The sequence below is a fragment of the Mus pahari genome, chromosome 15, assembly GCF_900095145.1.
Source record: "Mus pahari chromosome 15, PAHARI_EIJ_v1.1, whole genome shotgun sequence".
In the NCBI taxonomy this organism is placed as follows: domain Eukaryota; kingdom Metazoa; phylum Chordata; class Mammalia; order Rodentia; family Muridae; genus Mus; species Mus pahari.
In genome coordinates, this window is record NC_034604.1 from 32,505,489 (window position 1) to 32,527,507 (window position 22,019).

A 22,019-nucleotide genomic window follows, 5' to 3' on the forward strand; every position below is an offset into this window, starting at 1 on the left:
AAAGAAAATTTCTGATGATTTATTTTCTTAGAAAACTAATTTATAAATATATCAAAAAGACTTAAGTATGATAGACAACTCTAGTGACTTACCCATTTTGTACCAAGATGCCTATCCTGGTGTGGTATTCAGTACTCAGAATGACCACCTGTTGTAGCTGTTGTAGCCCAACAGACATGCATTTGCCTTATAGGTAAACGTCTCTAGGTTCAACCTCCTCAGCATTAGGGAGAAATACTTCCTCTCTTCCTTCAATATCAAAAGTCACAAAATATATTCATTTTAAAATATGAAGTTAAACATTACGCCTGAGTTTAGTAGAATTCCCTTCTAACATAGATGGATTATTTGGTAGCAAAAAACAACCATATAAATTGGCTAAATATCATATGTTATCTCTTCAAAGCAACAGGAAGCTGATTATATGAGAACTGGGTCCTACAAGCAGTTTGCTCAAAGAATAATCCACAGATGCATGATATAGACAGTAGTTCAGTAGCTCTGACAGAAGAGAGGACTCAAGCCCAGGGCCAGTTTTCCTTGTCACTTGTCAACTCAGAACCCAGGAGAGAAAATTAAAACAGTAACTTGAAAATTCTCTGAAGGCAGAATGAGATCCTGTACAAAAATACACAGAGCAGAGGTTGGGATCTCTCTACAAAACAACTACAGAGAATTCATGTTTGCGACTTGAAATCTGTCATGGTCAGGCACCTGGAAGAGAGCCCTGATTCAGCTCAGCAACTGTTTGGATTAAGTGACTGCACAGGATGGTGCTCTATCGAGCTAAGAGCAAAGGGTGAGCTCCTCCCAGAGGGGGACAATAGAATCACGATCATCACGGATTTTACATAAAATCAGTAATATCCAGCAATCAGTAGATGCACATCACAAACTGGATAAAATAAAGAAAACCAAGAAGAAAAACATAAATTTCTGACCTAGGAGATCTATATAAAAATCAACTAACAATGTCAATAAATAAGAAGAGTTAATAGCTTTGAAACAAGAAATAATTATACAAATAAATAAAGAGAGAATTTCATAAGATAATTGAAGTTTTATACTGAAAGTCATTTCCTTAGCAAAGAATGTCTATATAAAACTATAAGAATGGTAAAACTTCACAGAAATAAACAAGGAATTAGTGGATAAAATGCATACTGATATGAGATAACTAAAATGAATTCAGAAAAAAAAATTTAAAGCCTTGAAGAGATGGCTCAAAATTTAAGAGTAAGTGGATCTGAGATCTTAGTTCAGCACACACTATCTGTCAGGTTATCACAACTGCCTTTACCTCTACTTCTGAGGGATCCAAATCCCTTTTTAAGAACCTTCACATCCTCAAGACATATACTCAAATACACACAACACAAAATAAATAAAGACAATTCTTTCTTTAAAAGTAAAAAGGAGAGGCTGGACAGATTGCTCAATAGGTCAGAATATTCGCTACCTTTCCAGAGGACCCAAGTTTGGGTCTCAACAAATTCATTTGTAACTCTAGTTCCAGGGGACTCTAGTTAAAGAGTCCTCTGATTCTGTGAGCACACACAAAGAGTATCATTATTTAATAAAATGAAATGGAATATGAACCTACAGAAAACCATTGAGATATGTAAGTGCACATTTGTAAGTCACAGGAGCTAAGCTAGAAAAAATACTGTTAAATTCTGACTATGGAGGCAGAACAACTACCAGTGATTTTCAAAGATTCTAATGGGAAAGGAGAGAGAGAAAGATAGATTCCGGGAATGAGAAGTGTCTTGGGGTTACTATGAGCAAAAAGCAAGTTGGGGAGAAATTTTTTTATTCTAATTCCTGTTCATCACCAAAGGAAATTTGGACAGGAAATCAAACAGGACAGGATCCTGGAGGCAGAAACAGATGCAGAAGTCACAGAGAGTTGCTGATTACTGACTTGCTCTGGTGATGAACAACAATGTGAAGTGTAAACTGAATAAACACTACCCTCCCCAACAGGCCTTTTGCTCATGATATTTCATCACAGCAATAGAAACCCTAACTAAAACAAGTTTGTACCAGGAGTGGAGTATTTCTGTGTTAGTCCTGACCATCTTTTGTGGAGGATTGTAGGAGAGCTTTGGAACTTTGGGCTAGAGGAGACTTAGAGTGTTAGGAGTTCTGTGGGGTGTTCTTAGGACCTTGGAAGACAATAATTTTGAGAGCAGTGCGAAAGGTGGAATCCAGGATTATGACATTTCAGAGGAAAGATTAAAGACTCTATCAGGGTCATTTGCTATTTTGATGTAAGATTCTTTGGTTCTCATTACCTGGAGCTGAAGAATCAGCTATGATTAACAAGATGTCATAACTACTAAAGCAAAACCTTTGTGTTTCTGGAACAATCGATGCTGGGTGGCTGGAGCTAAGAAATCAGCAGTTATTAAAAAGGAGACCAGCATCACTGAGGTGAAATCTTCTGGGAAGTGTTTTCTGAAAACACAAAGAAGTTGTGTTCCAGAGATAGTCAAGGTTGTACCTCATGCTAGCAGCCAGACTTGTTAATGTATAAGGATCACCAAGATGGTACTGATTTGAAGCTATGAAGGGGTCATGAAGAGCAGTTGAGGCTTGGCACTGTGAGAGACTAGGAAGGACCATTGGTCAGTGGCAATTGAAATGCTAGAACTGAAGGGATCATGCAAAGACGTTGAGGCACTGTAAAGGAAGCCTATGAGAAGTTATTGGTGAAAATGCAGCCTAGTTGCAATGGAAAACCACAGTTGATTAGAGATGCCAGTACCATAGGATGACCACCAAGAGCAACAGCAGCAGTAAAATGGAGTCATCTGAAGCCTAGAAGATAAGATATGTGTGCTACAGAGGGAAGAGCTGAAGAAGTGATCCAAGCCCTTTGGAGGAGCCCAGAAGATCATGTGTTTGTATGTCAGGCTGACAAAGGGGTCAGTTGTACTGGCTGGGTTCATGTATCATATGACACAAGTTAGAGTCATCAGGGAGGAAGGAACTCAGTTTAGGAAATGCCTCCATGAAGTTTGGCTTTAAGGCATTTCCTCAATTAGTGATCAATGAGAGATGGTGCAACCCATTGTGGGTGGTACCATCCCTGGGCCCATGGTTCTAGATTCTAGAAGAAAGCAGGCTGAGCAAGCTATGAGCAGCAAGCCAGTAAGAAGCACCCCTCCATGGCCTGTGCATCAGCTCCTGCCTCCAGGTTCCAGCCTGGCATGAGTTCCCATCCTGACTTCCTCCAGTGACGAACTATGGGTCTGGAAGTATAAGCTGAATAAACCTTTCCTTCCCTACCTTGTTCTTTGCTCATGGTGCTTTGTTGCAGCAGTAAAAACCCTAACTAAAGACTGGAAGAGACAGTGAAACTATGACATTCTAAAAATATGTGTATGTGGGATTAAATTTATCCATGCCCATAGGCAGCAAGAAGGAACCTTAATTTAAAATATGGACACAGTAGTAAACATGTAGGCTCATAAATTGTATGAAACAGATCAGTGTGACAGAGCATACCTATAACACACATAGCGTGGAGAGGGTATGATAGATATGATAGAAATATTTGCATTTCTTAGTTATTTTTGTAATTTTAAAATTACTCATTAAAAATAGACACTTTTGGAGCTGATCCTGTGTCACATCGCTCCATACTCAAATGCCACTGGGAGAGAGAAGGGGTCTCCCAAGAGTGCTGACAAGCCTGTAAGCACAGGTAAAACCACCACTTCTGCTCAGAGGGACCAGCCCAGAGACCTCAGGACACAGGAACAGAAGAACAGCCTGAGACAAGATCTTTCTGGGTTCCATCTGTGCCCAGAGTTGATCCTAGGCAAAAGGGCTCCATACCCAAATAGAATCAAGAGAGAGCTTGTCTCCCAGGAGTCCTGAAACATCAGGACTTACCTGTGAACACAGATAAGACCACCACTTCTCAAATTCCTGGCCCAAGAAGGACACATCCAGAGCCATCAGGACACAGGAATCAAGAAACAACCAAGGACAGGATCCTTCTGGTTTCTGTCTGCACCCCAGAGCTGACCCTGTGCCACAGCTCTCCATACCCAAATTCCTCCTGGAGAGAACTGATCTTCCAGGAGTACTGAACCACAAGCTTGCAGGAGGGACAAGCCACAATCAGAGACAACAAGACCAACTAACACCAGAGATAAGCAGATGGTGAGAGGCAAGGGCAAGGACCTTACCCACAGAAACCAAGGCTACTTGAAATCATCAGAAACAGTTCTCCCACAACAGCAAGCTCTGGATACCCCAACACACCAGAAAAGCAAGATACTGGATAGTAGTTATAGAAGAGAGTGAAGATTCCCAACTTAAAGGGCCAGTAAATATCTTCAACAAAATTATGGAAGAAAACTTCCCTAATCTAAAGAAAGAGATGTCTATAAACATATAAGAAGCCTACAGAACTCCAAATAGGTTGGACCAGAAAAGAAATTCCTCCCTTCGTATAATAGACAAAATACCAAATGCACAAAACAAAGAAAGGGGAAAAGGTCAAGAAACATGGAAAGGCAGAACTATTCTAATTACACCAGACTTCTTATCAAAGACTATGAAAACTAGAAGATCCTGGATAGATATTATACGGACTCTAAGAGAACATAAATACCAGCCCAGGCAACTATACTCAGCAAAACTCTCAATTACCATAGATGGAGAAACCAAGATATTCCATGACAAAAGCAAATTTACACAATATCTTTCCACAAATCCAGTCCTACAAAGGATAATAGATGGAAAACACCAACACGAGGAGGGAAACCACACCCTAGAAAAAACAAAAAAGCAATCTCCTTTCAACAAACCCAAAAGAAGATAGCCACACAAACATAAAAATAACATCAAAAATAACAGGAAACAACAATCACTATTCCTTAATATTTCTTAACATCAATGGACTCAATTTGCCCAATAAAAAGACATAAAATAACAGACTGGATACATAAACAGGACCCAGCACTTTGCTACATACAGGAAACACACCTCAATGTCAAAGACAGACACTACCTCAGAGTAAAGGGCTGGAAAACAATTTACCAAGCATATGGTCCCACGAAACAAGCTGGAGCATCCATTCTAATATCTAATAAAATCAACTTTCAAACAAAAGTTATCAAAAACGATAAGGAAGGACACTTCATACTGGTCAAAGGAAAAATCTACCTAGAAGAATTCTCAATTCTGAACATCTATGCTCCAAATTCAAGGGTACCCACATTCATAAAAGAAACTTTACTAAAGTTCAAGGTACACATTGCACCTCACAAAATAATAGTGGGAGAATTCAACACCACACTCTCATCAATGGATAGATCATAGAAACAAACTAAAAAGAGACACAGTGAAACTAACAGAAGTTATGAACCAAATGGATTTAACAGATATCTATAGAACATTTCATGCTAAAACAAAAGAATATACCTTCTTCTCGGCACCTCATGGTACCTTCTCCAAAATTGACCATATAATTGGTCACAAAATGGGTCTCAACAGATATAAGAAGATTGAAGCAATCCCATGCATCCTATCAGACCACCATGGACTAAGACTGGTCTTCAATAGCAATGCAAACAACAAAAAGCACACATACACATGGAAGCCTTACTCAACGATAACTTGGTCAAAGAAGAAATAAAGAAAAATTAAAGACTTTAGAATTTAATGAAAATTAAGGCACAACATATCCAAACTAATGGGATACAATGAAAGCAGTGCTAAAGGAAAAGTCATACCTCTCAGTGCCTCCAAAAAGAAACAGAAGAGAGCATACACTAGAAGCTTAACAGCACACCTGAAATCTGCAGAACAAAAAGAAGTAAATACAACCAAGAGGAGTAGACGGCAGGAAATAATCAAAATCACAGATGAAATCAACCAAGTAGAAACAAAAAGAACTATTCAAAGAATCAACAAAACCAGGAACTGGTTCTTTGAGGAAATCAGCAAGATAGATAAACCCTTGGTCAGACTAACCAGAGAGCACAGAGACAGTATCCAAGTTAACGAAATCAGAAATGCAAAGGGAGATATAACAGCAGAAACTGAGGAAATTCAAAAAATCATCAGATCCTACTACAAAACCCAGATTCAACAAAACTGGAAAATCTGGATGAAATGGACAATTTTCTAGACAGTTACCAAATACCTAANTTAAATCAGGATCAGATAAACCATCGAAATGGTTCCATAACCCCTAAAGAAATAGAATCAGTCAATAAAATCCTCCCAACCAAAAAAAGCCCAGGTCCAGATGGGTTTATTGCAGAATTTTATCAGCCCTTCAAAGAAGACCTAATACCAATACTCTTCAAACTATTCCACAAGATGGAAACAGAAGCAACACTACTCAACTCATTCTATGAAGTCACAGTTACACTGAGTATTCTTCCTTGGAGAAGGAATGGTTTCTGTCTAATCAGGAACTTGTCACAATTGCCTTTCTTAGAGGACTTCATAAGAGATTTTTTTTCTATTTCTATCATATTTAATGTTCCAAGTAGATTTTAAAAACTGGTTGAGCGGATATTACTTTTAGCTTCGGAAGATATCATGTATATTTAAAAGGCATTTAACTATTATAAATTATTTTTATGACTTAAAAAATCTCAGTACTGAGTTGTATATTTTAAAATAAATTTTATTAGTTTAATTTAAAAAGAAAAGTACATACTTTTAAGAGACTTCCTCTCAACAAAATCTGTGATGAGTCTGGAGTAATGAAGACAACAAGAGTATTATATGATCTTCAGAGAGAAAACTGGAACATTGGGCAAACCTGTAACCACCCTGATACAGGGCAATGATACCCCCTTAATTATATAAGCTTTGTAACATGGTATAAGGTATTTGGAAATCAAAAATTACGTGTTTTAAGTATATAATATGCTTGTGTCTGAAAAGGAACCTTTCAAAATATACACATTTTTCCTTCAAAAATTTATTTACTCATTTTTATTCACTTTACATCCCAATCACAGTCCCCTCCCCCCCCGCAGTTCCACTTACAAATCTCTTCCCCCCATTGCCCACTTCTCTTCAGAGACAAGGAAGCCCCCCTTGGGTACCACCCCACCCTGGGACATCTAGTTCCATCATGACTAGGTGCATCCTCTCCCACTGAGGCCTAACCAGGCAGTCCAGGTGTGTGGGGAGAGGGGATCCAGTGGTAGAGAACAGAGATGGAGACAACCCCACTCAACTTGTTATGAATCCTACATGAAGACCAAGCTGCACATTTGCTACAAATGTGTAAGAGGCCTAGGTCCAGGCCCTGCATGCTCCCTAGTTGGTGGTCCAGCCTCTATAAGTCCCCAGGGACCCAGGTTAGTTGACTCTGTAGGTCTTTGGTGTCCTTGACCCCTCCAGCTTGGTCAATTCTATCCCCCACGCTTCCACAAAACTCCCTGATATACACATATTAAAATTAATATTTGTATCAAATTGACTAAACAAAATTGAAAGGTATTACCAAATCAAGCTGAACACAATTAAGATGTTTTATTGATTAAAGTACAATATGAAAAAATTCAAGGAATACAGTGGGAAATATTTGAACATATATATCTGAAAAATAAATTACACTCAGAATATACAAGATACTTCTTCAAAGTAACAAGCAAAGAAAAGCCACACAAACACACAAACACACACACACACACACACACACACAAATAATATGAACAAGCATCTCAAAGACAGTAAGCTGATGGTCATTAAACAGAAAAGGTACAAAGCTTCATGAATGCAAACAAATGCCAATTAAATTTACCCTATTAAGTCACCACACACTCAGTAATGTTCTAAAAATTGAGATGACAAGACCAAGTGCTGTCAGAGATGTGGAGCAACTGGAATTCTCAAGCTTCAATGGTCTTAGTACAACTACACATGAAGACTGCCTAACATTTGGAGAAGTAATCGAGCAATAGAAGGGCAGATTCTCTTGGAATTTAGCCTATTTTATTTATTGTCTAAGTTGAGCTAAATAGCATTATAAAAATTCAATGAGTATACAATTATGACTTTTTTCTTCTGGATGTATGGTATATTTCAAATCAAATGTAAAAAGTGTATAATTAATTTTTCTATATGCCATCATGTTTATCTTCCTGAACAAAATAAAAATTAAAACACATGCAAGAAAGTGAATTTATCTACTCAATAGTCTTATAAAACAAACAGTTGCATTTTAGTTTGTTAGAAAATGTATTTAGATGTATTCTTAGCCTCTGAAAGGATTCGTGGCTGGCGTGGTGCACAGCTGCAGAACCAACCTGGAGGTAGTCCTTTTTTGCGAATGATCCTGGACACCCTGAAGCCCAACCCTAATTCCAAAAAAGCAGAAAGACATCCAAGAGATGGGAGAAGAAGTAGGAAATGTGGCAGAGGCCATAAAGGAGAAAAACAGAGAGGAACCCAGCCTCAGCTGGGCTTTGATGGAGGGCAGACTCCATTTTACATCTAAACCCCAAAATATGGATTTAATGAAGAACATGGTTTCAGACACCAGTACCAGCCTTTGAATCTCAGGAGACTACAGTATCTTGTTGATGTAGGTCGAGTTGATCCATCTCAACTTAATGAGCTAACCCAGATTGTGAATAGGAGAGGTGTGACCATCCAAGCATTTAAAACCAACTATGGAGTACAGCTGGTTGAAGAGGGTGCTGATATTTTTCAAGCAAAAGTTAATATTGAGGTGAAGTTGGTTCGATTGCTACAACTGAAAAAAAAATGGCAGTGTTGTTACTACAGCCTTTCATGACCCACAAAGTCTGGAGATTTTGTACAAGCCTGTTCCAGTCTTTCTGCGGTGACAACACATTCCAAAATGAATGCTCCTACCTGAAGCACTGGTACCCTATTATACTGATGAAAAAACCAGGTTACCTGGACAACCTTCCTGAAGCAAGACTTGAACTCACCATGCTATCACAAAAGATGAACTCTTCAGAATGCTCGGCCCTTGGAAGGATCCAAGGCAGATTTTGACTCCTGACTGGTGGTGAACATGGCAGATAAGAAAATTCTGAACTGTGCAAATGAGAATCTCAAGTATCACAGCTCCTTAACTCCCTTCCAGTAAAGCAGACTTGTTGTGAGCCAGACAAGGGCTGAAAAATGGCTTCTTCTGGGTCTTGAAACCCCAGAGTTGATACCAGACGTCACTGTGGTCAGATCTCTTGTCCTTTTTCTTCCTGATATTAAATCACAAGCAGCAAATACTGCACAGAGGAGCTGAGCCTTTGAGGGTGCATATCTCAAAAATCCAAATGGTGGCAGGCTTTAGAAAGGTGATTTAAAATAACTGCTTAAAAATTAAAATAAATTTATTCTTACAGCCAAACTTCATTCATCAAAATCATATGTAGAATTTCTGGTTGCTAAGAACTGAACTCACAGTTCAGGCCACCTGTGTAAATTAAAAGGATACTGAAACACATCAGGTTTTAAATGTACTTTGAAATGGCAAAAATGAAATGTAAGAGGAAAAAAGGACACTTGGTGGCGCTGCAGGCTAAGAATATGAAGAATGAGCTCTTCAGACACGCAGGAAGTCATTTCATTAACCGGAAAGCAGAATTCTGGAAACTCTGGAAGTGGAGGTAATTGGGTAGGGTTTATATGATCATTTGGGAAGAAGGCATCTCCCTAATCGGATTTACTCCAATACCTTCACGGACCCTCATGTGTGGATTTTAATGACTTGAAGAGGCAGCACCCTCTGTACTGAATCTGCACAATGGAGACAGCACTAGCAAAAATACCACAGCAAAGGCAAGTCTTTTTTCTTACTATATTGTTGCTATTGTGGAAATATGGCTCTGGGACAACTAGATATTCCATGCCAGAAGAAATGGAGAGTGGCTATTTGGTGGCAAACCTGGCAAAAAATCTGGGGCTTAGGGTTGGAGAACTGGTCACTAGAGGAGCTCAAATCCATTACAAAGGAAACAAAGAGCTCTTGCAGCTGGATGCAGAGACTGGAAATTTGTTCTTAAAGGAAAAACTAGACCGGGAGGCACTGTGTGGGGCAACAGATCCCTGTGTGCTGCACTTCCAGATCATACTGGAAAACCCTGTGCAGTTCTTCCAAACTGAACTGCAACTCACTGATATAAATGACCACTCTCCAGCGTTCTCTGACACAGAAATGCTTCTAACAATTTCTGAGAGCGCCAATCCAGGAACTGTGTTTCCTCTGAAGGCAGCCCAGGATTCTGACATAGGGAGCAACGCTGTTCAGAACTACACAGTCAGTCCTAATATCCACTTCCATGTCGTAACTCTCAGTCACTCAGATGGCAGAAAATACCCAGAGCTGGTGCTGGACAGAGCCCTGGACAGGGAGGAGCAGCCTGAGCTCACTTTAATCCTCACCGCTCTGGATGGTGGAGCCCCACCCAGGTCAGGAACCACCACAGTTCACATTGAAGTCGTGGACATCAATGATAACCCGCCCCAATTTGAACAGTCATTCTATGCGGTGCAAATTCCTGAGAACAGCCCACTCAATGCCTTAGTTGTCACAGTCTATGCCAGGGATTTAGATGCTGGGATACATGGTACTGTAACCTACTCTCTGTTTCAAGGTGGTGAACTATCTCAACCATTTGTAGTAGACAAAATCACAGGAGAAATTCGTCTTAAAGGGGCACTAGATTTTGAGGCAACTCCATATTACAATATGGAAATTGTAGCTACAGACCCAGGAGGCTTTTCAGGAAAATGCACTGTAGCTATACAGGTATTGGATGTGAATGACAATCCCCCAGAGCTGACGATCCGGAAGCTCACAGTCCCTGTCCCAGAAAATTCTGCAGAGACTATGGTTGCTGTTTTCAGTGTTTTTGATTCTGATTCGGGGGACAATGGAAGGATGGTGTGTTCTATTCAGAATGATATCCCATTTCTCCTGAAACCCACATATGAGAATTATTACACTTTAGTGACCGAGGGGCCACTTGATAGAGAGAGTAGAGCTGAGTACAACATCACCATTACTGTCTCAGATCTGGGCACACCCAGGCTCACAACCCAGCATACCATAAAAGTGCAGGTGTCTGACATCAACGATAACGCCCCTGCCTTCGCCCAAACCTCCTATACCCTGTTTGTGCAAGAGAACAACAGCCCAGCCCTGCACATAGGCACCATCAGTGCCACAGACTCAGACTCAGGCTCCAATGCCCACATCATTTACTCGCTGCTGCCGCCCCAAGACTCGAAGCTGGCCCTCACCTCGCTAGTCTCCATCAATTCAGACAATGGGCAGCTGTTCGTGCTCAGGGCGATGGACTATGAGATGCTTCAGACCTTCGAGTTCCACGTGGGTGCTACAGACGAAGGCTCACCTGCACTCAGCAGCCAGGCCCTCGTGCGTGTAGTAGTGCTAGATGACAATGACAATTCACCCTTCGTGCTCTACCCAATGCAGAATGCCTCAGCACCCTGTACCGAGTTATTGCCCAGGGCAGCAGAACCTGGATACCTGATCACCAAGGTGGTGGCTGTGGATCGTGACTCTGGCCAGAATGCCTGGCTGTCATTCCAGCTGCTCAAGGCTACAGAGCCAGGGCTGTTTAGCGTGTGGGCACACAATGGCGAGGTGCGCACCACCAGGTTGCTGAGTGAGCGAGATGCTCTAAAACACAAGCTCCTGCTGCTAGTCAAGGACAATGGCGATCCCATGCTCTCTGCCAGTGTCACTCTTCACGTGCTAGTGGTGGATGGCTTCTCGCAGCCCTACCTGCCATTGACAGAGGTGGCGCGGGATTCCACGCAGGACGATTATGACGTGCTCACGCTGTACCTAGTCATTGCCTTGGCATCTGTATCTTCTCTCTTCCTCTTGTCTGTGCTTCTGTTCGTGGGGGTGAGACTGTGCAGGAGGGCCAGGGCGGCCTCCCTGGGTGACTACTCTGTTCCTGAGGGACACTTTCCTGGCCACCTGGTGGATGTCAGTAGAGCAGGGACCCTGTCCCAGAGTTACCAATATGAGGTGTGTCTTAATGGAGGTACTGGAACAAACGAGTTCAACTTTCTTAAACCATTGTTTCCTATTCTTCCAACCCAGGCTGCTGCTGAAGAAAGAGAAAATGCTGTTGTGCGCAATAGCGTTGAATTCTATTAGAACATTTATTTTGAAGTGGTGGTTACTTCATTTTTCCTTTTCTCTCTCTCTCTCTCTCTCTCTCTCTCTCTCTCTCTCTCTCTCTCTCTCCTCTCTCTCTGCTTTTGCCTCTCTCTCTCTCTACGCCTTCATTTTTCTTTCTCTCTCTCTCTCTCTCTCTCTCTCTCTCTCTCTCTCTCTCTCTCTCGTAGATTTGTATAGTGCCATGAATCAACTCCTGAGATATATGTTTAATTTATCCTTTGTTTTGGATCAAACTATTCGGATGTGATCCCACTCTAGAAAAATTGGTTCTACTTACTGCATTGTGTTTGTTTATATCTCTATGTCATACCAATGCATGCTGGGGGGGGGTTACAATTATTACAATTTTGCTTTTGGGGGGAACTTATATTTGCTGTAACAAATCAGAACTGCTTTCATTGTTACAGATGCCTTGCTTCGTTTTTGTTATTTCAGACAGGGTCTTACACTGCAGCCCTGGCTGACCTGAAATGGCTATGTACAGATTTACTTTACATTTGTGGCAGTCTATCTGCTTCTGTTGCCCTATGTCCAGATTATGAGCATGAACAAGTAGACTCACCTGTGGTGAAATGCCTCAATAAAAATCAAATACTAGTTGTATTTTCTGTTTATTCTAGCCACTTTATTTCTCGACAGTCTTTTTTGATGCTATGTTAAAAATGGAAACTGTAGGACAGCATTCTCTTTATTGTTGGTGGAATGAATATAAATGATGTTGCACACGATATCTGAGGAAGCAATAGATCATTATGGACTTCTTTGTTTTATTTTGCTTTGTTTTGTTTGTTTTTCCTGTCTTGACCCTTGTGATCCAAAAAAAATCTGTTAAGGCTTTAAGTCAAATTATAGCATGACAAAAAAACCTAATATTTATCTGAATGTGGTTTCACAAAGTAAGAATATGTCATTCCATCAGTGCAATGGGAAAATGAAATATTACCAGCATTCCAGGTACCATTCAAATGACCCTTTACAAGCACAATTTGCTCAAGTATAGCAAGCATGCTGACTTCCAATTCTATAGTCCTGCCTCTTTTGAGTTTAGGTAAATTTCTTGTAGGTTACCAGTTGCTTCTTTCATTCTATATTGTGTTTATGAAATATATGCATAGTATTGCTTTAATGTCTGTTGTTTTATAATTTTTATCATAAATTACTATTCTTATTGTGTATGCCACACTTTATTATTAAATTACTCACTTGTCTTAGTTTAAGGTTTGGCTGTTATAATATTATAATATTATGAACATTTTTACATTATTTTGGTTTTATTTTATTCTTACATATATTTTGGTTAGATACATATTTGCATTTGTGAAGAACATTCACTTCTTGGGGGTAGAATTGTATAAGTAAATTTTCAATAGGTATTTCTGACTAAATTTCAATATTGGTTGCAAACAATTTACAAGAAGCCATATCTGATGCCAGGTGTGGTGGCACACACCTTTAATCCCAGCACTCGGGAGGCAGAGGCAGGCGGATTTCTGAGTTCGAGGCCAGCCTGGTCTACAAAGTGAGTTCCAGGACAGCCAGGGCTATACAGAGAAACCCTGTCTCGAAACCCCCCCCAAAAAAGAAGCCATATCTGCACATAAAACTTTGTTCACATTCTTGCCCAAACCTTGTCTAATTGGCAAGCCCAGTGTGTGTTTGTGTGTGTGTGTGTGTGTGTGTGTGTGTGTATACAGTGTGTGTATACAGTGTGTGTATAGAGTGTGTGTGTACAGTGTGTACATTTGTGGACCAAGGCATTTGCATGGAGGTCAGAAGACACCTTGGGATAGCCTTCCACCTTATTTCAGACAGGGTCCCCTTGCTGTTTTTCTGCTGTAAGCACCAACCTAGCTGGCTCTAGAGCTTCTAGAGATTCTCTTGTGTCTGCTTCCCATCTCCCTAGAGGAGAACTGGGATTTGAACCAGGGTCTTCATGCTTGTGCAGACAAGTGCTTTAACCCATCAAAACATCTTCCCATCTCAAAAGCACCTTCAAACAATTTAAAAAGTTCTTTTTAATCAACTTGTTTATTACTAAGAAATACATTTTAAACCATTATCAGCTGAATAGTTAGCATCCCAGATTTTTTGTGTGTGAAGGGTAATATCAAGATACTATCTTTCTCATCTAAGTACCTATGTTCTTAAAGGACTTTTCTTTGTCTAGATTGAGTTCAATGCATGCTGTAATGCTGATAAAATCTTTTTTAACTTTGGGAATACTCTATAAGCCATATTTGAAGACACCTGGTACCATTGTAGGCACAGAGTGAATAAAGTAATGTGGGAGATAGTATGACATTAACCTGGAATCAGAGCTGAGAATACCCACTGTTAGTCCACCCCTCGCTGAGATGGAATGTGAAAGAAAACAAGGGAAGAAGCATTTATTTTGGCTCAAGATTTCAGCCCATCACTGAAGAAAGAACACCTGTCTTAGAGTTGTGTTGCTGTGAACAGACACCATGACCAAAGCAACACTTATAAGGACAATATTTAGTTGGGGCTGGCTTACAAGTTCAGAGTTTCAGTCCGTTATCATCAAGGTGGGAACGTGGCAGCATCCAAGCAGGCATAGGGCAGGAGGAGCTGAAAATTCTACATCTTCATCTGAAGGCTGCTAGCAGAATACTGACTTCCAAGAAGCTAGGATGAGGATTTTATAGCCCACACCCACAGTGACACACCAACTCCAACAAGGCCACACCTACTCCAACAGGGCCACACCTTCTAATAGTGCCACTCCGTGGGTCGAGCATATACAAACCATCACATTAAATACAAACCATCACAGCATCCATTGAGGTGACCAGAACCTAGAGGAGAGATTGCCTACCTGGTGTTCTTTCTCTGTTTCCTTCTCTGATTCTGACTCTGGTCTAGGGGATGGTGCTGCCCACATGCAGTGTGTGTTTCTTCCCTCAGTCCTCTCTAGAGAACCCATCACAGACACTGCAGGAGGTAAGACTGACCAATCTTGGCTGTACTGAAATCAAATTGACAACAATGACTAACCATGACCCCATTCAAAAGGAACATTTAGAAGTGATCTAGCAATGGCCAAACCCATCCACACTCTTTGATGTTTGGTTTTACTTCATTAGTTCCATTTGTTAGTCACATGCTCAAGAAATACGCATCCTCAGAAATGGCTTTTCTAGTAAACCCTGGAGGATTGTAATATTGATATTCTCTTTATTCCATTGAATGTACACATGTGATCTCTACCTATAAGATGATTTCAACCATAAGATTTTAAATTTCCTTTACTAAGAGTTAAAATATTTTTGATATATTCTAATTTCTCACCTTCCGTTGTCTTGGCTGTTATGTGAAGTTTGCTTGACTTCAATAAATTTATCTTTAAATAAATACAAAATCCATCAGAAACCAATCATATTTATTATATATTATGTTCTTGTATGGTTACTTACCCACCTTTTAAATGATACTTAAAGCCACTTTTGAATTTATCAGAAAAGAGCAAGATAGTAGCAGTCACGTGTTTTAGAGAAGTTAATGTTCAGTTCAATATTTATGTTTCTAACCAACATTCACATTTTCAGTCATTTGTTGATGTGTTTATTGGGACAATTAAACAGTGTGCATCTTAAACTCATGAATTCATATAACTCGTCAGAGATCAGTTGTACTGTTAAAGAACCAAAGTTGTTTATGGGACGTTGACATGGTCAGCGAGAATGGTTTGCAAATACATAAAAAGACTGTGGTGTGGACTCCCCTTAGATCAGCAGGCAGTTGGATTTGAGATATAGAGAGGGCTTGAAAACCAACTGTACTGGCTAGTTTTGTGTCACCTTGACACAGCTGGAGTTATCACAGAGACAGGAGCTTCAGTTGGGGAAATACCTCCACGAGATCCAGCTGTAAGGCATTTTCTCAATTAGTGATCAAGGCGGGAGGTCCCCTTGTGGGTGGTGCCATCTCTGGGCTGGTAGTCTTGGGTTCTATAAGAGAGCAGGCTGAGCAAGCCAGGGGAAGCAAGCCAGTAAAGAACATCCCTCCATGGCCTCTGCATCAGCTCCTGCTNNCTGACCTGCNTNAGTTCCAGTCCTGCATCCTTNGGTGATCTACAGCAGTATGCAAATGTAAGCTGAATAAACCCTTTCCTCCCCAACTTGCTTCTTGGTCATGATGATTGTTCAGGAATAGAAACCCTGACTAATACACCAACCTAAAAACAAAACACAAGAATGTACACACAAACATGTCTCCTAAGAAACCCGCCACACACTCAGTTTGGAAACTCTGACTTAAAAGTCTTTATGATACCCAGACTTGGATAAAAGTCTTTATAATGCTCAGTGTTGATCTGAAGATTTCTCGTGAAGTTATTGATTTGAACGCATGGTGGCGGTGTAGGATAAGAGAATGAGTAAGAACCCTTTAGCGTCCTCAGACTCCAGTTCACCTAGAAGCTGAAGCAAAAATACGGAACCATTTGCTGCTGCAGCTAAGCATTCCGGAGAAGAGGAGTCACCAGGAACCTGTAAGATCAAATCCACAATTCCACAACAAAGGTTTTCGGGAAGGCCAAAGTTACCTCAGTGATGAAGAGCTGGAAGGGATTTTTCCTCTGGAATCAGACAACAGAGATGTCTCACACAAAAGTGTGGTGCAAGACAAGGCAAGTGATGGTTTTGATTGTATCGATGCTTTTGTGGGAGGTGGGTTCAGAATCAATCCAGTATGCTATGCTGGAGGAGACAGAAAGTGGCACGTTTGTGGCCAACCTGACTAAGGACTTGGGACTAAGGGTGGGAGAACTGGCTGCTCGGGATGCTAGAGTGGTTTTCAAGGGGAACAGACAGTATTTGCAGCTTGACCCTCAGACCCAGGATTTGGTGCTTAATGAAAACCTGGACCGGGAGGAACTGTGTGGCTCCACAGAGCCTTGTGTGCTGTCTTTCCGGGTGTTACTAAAAAATCCTTTGCAGTTTTATCAAGCTGAACTGAGAGTTATAGATATAAATGACCACGCCCCAGAGTTTCCTGCCAGAGAAATGCTCCTTAAAATATCAGAAATAGCTCCGCCTGGAAAGATATTCCCTTTGAAAATGGCACAGGACTTAGACACTGGCAGCCACAGCATTCAGAGCTACACTGTCAGTGATAACCCTCACTTCCACGTGCTCACTCGCAATCGCAGCGACGGCAAGAAGTTCCCTGAGCTAGTGTTGGACAAGGCTTTGGACCGTGAGAAGCAAGACCAGCTCAGACTAAAGCTCACTGCGGTGGATGGTGGGTCTCCGCCCAGGTCAGGGACCACAGAGATTCAAATATTAGTCTTAGATATAAATGACAATGCGCCGGAATTTGCTCAGGAGCTCTATGAGGTCCAAGTTCCTGAGAACAACCCCATTGGCTCATTGCTTATTATAGTTTCAGCAAGAGATTTAGATACAGGACCCTTCGGGGAGGTGTCTTATGGACTGTCTCAAGATGAAGATGTTAACGAGCCTTTTGAAATAAACACAAAGACAGGAGAAATTCGACTGAAAAGCAGATTGGATTTTGAAACATTCCAGTTTTACCATGTGGATGTTGAGGCCCTAGATGGTGGTGGGCTAACAGGAAAATGCTCCTTAGTCATCCAAGTATTGGACGTGAATGATAATGCTCCGGAAGTGATCCTGTCCTCACTCAACAGCCCCATCCCTGAAAATTTGCCAGGTATCATAGTGGCAGTATTCAGTGTTTCAGATGCGGACTCAGGAAATAACCAGCAAGTTATGTGTTCCATAGATGACAATCTTCCATTTCTTCTAAGACCATCTATGGAAAATTTCTATACTCTGGAAACAGATGGGGCACTAGACAGAGAGAGCAGATCTGAATACAACATCACCATCACAGTCACCGACATGGGCACACCTAGGCTCACAACCCAGCACACCATAACAGTGCAGGTGTCTGACATCAACGACAATGCCCCTTCCTTCACCCAAACCTCCTACACCTTGTTCGTCCACGAGAACAACAGCCCCGCTCTGCACATAGGCACCATCAGTGCCACAGACTCAGACTCGGGCTCCAATGCCCACATCACCTATTCACTGCTGCTGCCTCAGGACACACAGCTGGCCCTTGCCTCGCTGGTCTCCATCAACGCAGACAACGGGCAACTGTTTGCACTCAGGGCTCTGGACTATGAGGCCCTGCAGGCCTTCACGTTCCACGTGGATGCCACAGACCAAGGCTCTCCCGCGCTCAGCAGCCAAGTGCTGGTGCGCGTGGTGGTTCTAGACGACAATGACAATGCACCCTTCGTGCTCTACCCAATGCAGAACGCCTCTGCTCCCTGCACAGAGCTGCTGCCCAGGGCGGCAGAGCCCGGATACCTGGTCACCAAGGTGGTGGCTGTGGATCACGACTCTGGCCAGAATGCCTGGCTGTCATTCCAGCTGCTCAAGGCCACGGAGCCTGGACTGTTTAGTGTGTGGGCGCACAATGGCGAGGTGCGCACCACCAGGCTGCTGAGCGAGAGAGATGTGCCCAAGCACAGGCTGCTGCTGCTGGTCAAGGACAATGGCGATCCCATGCGCTCTGCCAGTGTCACTCTTCATGTGCTGCTGGTGGATGGCTTCTCTCAGCCCTACCTACCTCTCCCCGAGGTCGCGCAGGACTCCATAGAGGATGCTGAAAATGCGCTCACACTATACCTGGTTATTGCCTTAGCATCTGTATCTTCGCTTTTCCTCTTGTCTGTGGTGCTGTTTGTGGGGGTGAGGCTGTGCAAGAAGTTCAGGACGGCCTCTCTGGGTGGCTACTCTGTGCCTGAGGGACACTTTCCTGGCCATCTGGTGGATGTCAGCGGCGCTGGGACTCTTTCCCAGAGCTACCAGTATGAGGTGTGTCTGAGAGGAGACACTGGGACTGGTGAGTTCAAGTTGCGAAAGGCAATTAACCCCCACTTTCCTTCTGTGACATCTGAGAGGAACACAGAGGAAAGTCCTACTCTTCGGAATAGCTTCCTATTCATCTAAATACTTTAGTAAACTAGTAAATTCTGTTTAAACTTAGAAATGTCTTTTAACCTATATCTGCATGCATTGACAGAAGCTTATGTTCTTACTTTTTATAATAGCGCCTGGGAATGAAATCCACTGTCTCATGCATGTTAGGCAAACTAAACCACTGAGCTAAATCCCTTTTCTTTTCTTTTCTTTTCTTTTCTTTTCTTTTCTTCCTTTCCTTTCCTTTCCTTTCTTTTCTTTTCCTTTCTTTTCTTTTCTTTTCTTTTTTGGTTTTCAGAGACAAGGTTTTTTTTTTTTTTTGCTTTTTGCTTTCTCTTGCTTATTTATTTACATTCCGAATTTTGCCCACCTTCCTGGTACACCCTCCAAGAGTTCTTCACTCCATCCCCCTTCTCTTTTGCCTCTGAGAGGATGCTCCCCCCACCCACCCATCCTCCTCATCCACCCACTTACTTCCACCTTGTATCCCTCTTCCCTTGGTGCATCAAGGGAGACAGGTTTGTTTTTTGTTTTTTGTTTTTTTCCCCAGTGTAACACTGGCTGTCCTGGTACTCACTCTGTAGACCAGGCTGGCCTTGAACTCATAGAGATCCCCTGCCTCTGTCTTCTGAGTGGTGGAAGTAAAAGCATGCACCACCTCAGATCTTACTGTGTAGCCTGCGATGGTCTGAATCTCACTAAATTGACCTGGCTGTTTTGGAACTCAGAGAGACCCACCTGCATCTGTCACCTTAGTACTGTGACTAAAGGCTTTTGCCATCATGCTTGGCCTGGTCTGTATCATTGCTATTATTCTTGAGATTGTATGGTCTTTTAGAAAGACAGTTTCTGAAGATTCCACTAGTTTTCCTATTATGCTTCATAGTTTTTTTTTAATTAGTGGAACTAACCTGTATTTGACAAGTTAAATAAAAATATTTTAATAGAATATGAACTCAATCTTTTAAGTATACTGTCATGTAAAGCCTTTGAGATTTCATTTTAAACAAGTTATTAAATTAATTTTACTATTAATTTGAGAAACTTTTAAATGTGAATACTTGATATTACTAAATTTTGCAAATTTAGTCTCATTTTGTGGTAACACTGGTTATCAGGTGCATCTCTAAATATAAATGTAAGGAACTCTAAATGCTAAAACACATACCTTATGTATGCACAATTAGGAATGTCTGTGCATTCTAATAATCAACACTTATTTCTTAAATGTAGATTTTACTGAACTGTCAATTCATTAAATTATAGTTTGTGAACATTGTGTAAGAAGAGTATGGTCTTTTAGCATCAAGATATTTACAAAAGTTGAATAAATCTTTGCTTAATGTTACTGTCCAGCAGTCCTTTTTTAAACAAAAATTCTACAAAGAAATGCTAACATTCTCTCTACAACAATGTGTCTTTGCCAATGAATGAAGGTTTTATTTTATTTTATTTTAATTACAAATATATGAAACTTTAAACATTATCATTTACTAAGGATATCTTCTTTCCTTCCATATAGAAAATATCTTTCTTCTCATTCTAAATTTTATTGCTGAGAAAAAAAATCCAGGAGAGCACATTTTATCTGTGTTTGTGTGTGTTTGTGTGTGTGTGTGTGTTTGTGTGTGTGTGTGTGTGTGTGTGTGTGTGTGTAACAGTTTGGGAGTTCAAAGTTTTTGTGTTCATGTATATAAATCTAAATCGTATTTTCCAAACTTCACCCTCTGCTTTCTCAAGTATTTGTATTTTCTCCTCTAATGTTTATGAAAATCATTTACTAACTGGAAAGCCATTTCTATTCATAGTCTTGTTTTGTAGGTTCTTGTTGCCATATTGTATAAAAATGCTCTTTTCAAATTTCTCTCATAGAAAAGTAAATTGTACTAAGGTACTTTGTGGATTTTTTACTTTTAACCTTAATCAAAGTGGACTGGGGAGCATTTGCTCTTTGGAATTCTGGGATTCTTGTCCCTCAAATGGCACCTTTTTTCCTTGGGGGCATTTGCTTCTGTCACTCTAAATATGCAGCTCTGTTTGGAGCTTCATTGTTTTTCAATTATACAATTTCCACAGCCCAAAGTTTGTGCACTGCCTGGTCCCCTACCTATAGTGCACAGGAGGAAACCCTTCCTGAGAAAGGATCCATTTTCCAACATCAACCTCATTATCTTCTTTGTATTTGAGAAAGGACAGTTGAACTCTGAGTCAAAACTGACTACTTATAAAGTCAGTGACCACCAGCAGTCAAATATATTGGTCATCTCTTGAAAAACCTATATATATATATATATAGGTCATCACATACAGTGCACGAGTGAGGGATAGTTTCAAAGAATGTATACCCCAGAGACTGAAACAAACAGTAACAAAAGATCACCTTTTAGTTTTCCTTCAGTAGCTTCAGGCACATGGCCATTTGGAAGTTTAAAATTGTATTTTCAAAAAATAATATATTTATTTAAAACAGAAAGGAAGTAGTAACTTTTACAATGAAATGAAAACTGTTCCAAGAGCAAGAAATTTTGTTTGTTCCTTCATGGTGTTACAGTCAAAATCTAAATGATTACTTGTACAGATAAATAAGTTTCAAATGAATGACTGTCTCTGCAGAGACAAAACTTTGTGTACTGAGTTTGTTCCTTCTTGAGAAAGGTATGTACTGCTCTCACACAGCTTAGCTACCTCAAGGCGGCCATATGAGACTTAGGTGAAAGGAAAAGAAAGGAAAGGAGCCAATAGAACACTTCGACCTAAAAGGTGGGCCATTTTATTTAAGCCTTTACTTTGAAAAAAATATCTGAAGTTGTAAAAACAGAACACTTGGTGGCGCTGCAGGCTAAGAAAACTAAAACTTGGCAACT

General features: G+C 40.9%; 2 protein-coding genes and 1 pseudogene across 2 annotated transcripts; all 3 read left to right on the forward strand.

The window, feature by feature from the left end:
* Positions 1-8,250: 8,250 nt before the first annotated feature.
* LOC115065501 lies at positions 8,251-9,175 on the forward strand (annotated as a pseudogene).
* A 242-nt stretch (positions 9,176-9,417) lies between these two features.
* LOC110333175 (protocadherin-3) lies at positions 9,418-12,232 on the forward strand. Its single transcript, XM_021214690.2, has one exon. The coding sequence runs from the start codon at positions 9,764-9,766 to the stop codon at positions 12,152-12,154; it is 2,391 nt and encodes a 796-aa protein (XP_021070349.1). The 5' UTR covers positions 9,418-9,763; the 3' UTR covers positions 12,155-12,232.
* Positions 12,233-16,540: 4,308 nt separating this feature from the next.
* LOC110333174 (protocadherin beta-6-like) lies at positions 16,541-19,286 on the forward strand. Its single transcript, XM_021214689.2, has one exon. The coding sequence runs from the start codon at positions 16,750-16,752 to the stop codon at positions 19,183-19,185; it is 2,436 nt and encodes an 811-aa protein (XP_021070348.1). The 5' UTR covers positions 16,541-16,749; the 3' UTR covers positions 19,186-19,286.
* The last annotated feature ends 2,733 nt before the right edge of the window (positions 19,287-22,019 follow it).

Bases quoted from the DNA above. Each gene is read 5' to 3' on its own strand.
- LOC110333175 (XM_021214690.2), top strand. From the start codon at position 9,764: ATGGAGACAGCACTAGCAAAAATACCACAGCAAAGGCAAGTCTTTTTT.
- LOC110333174 (XM_021214689.2), top strand. From the start codon at position 16,750: ATGAAGAGCTGGAAGGGATTTTTCCTCTGGAATCAGACAACAGAGATG.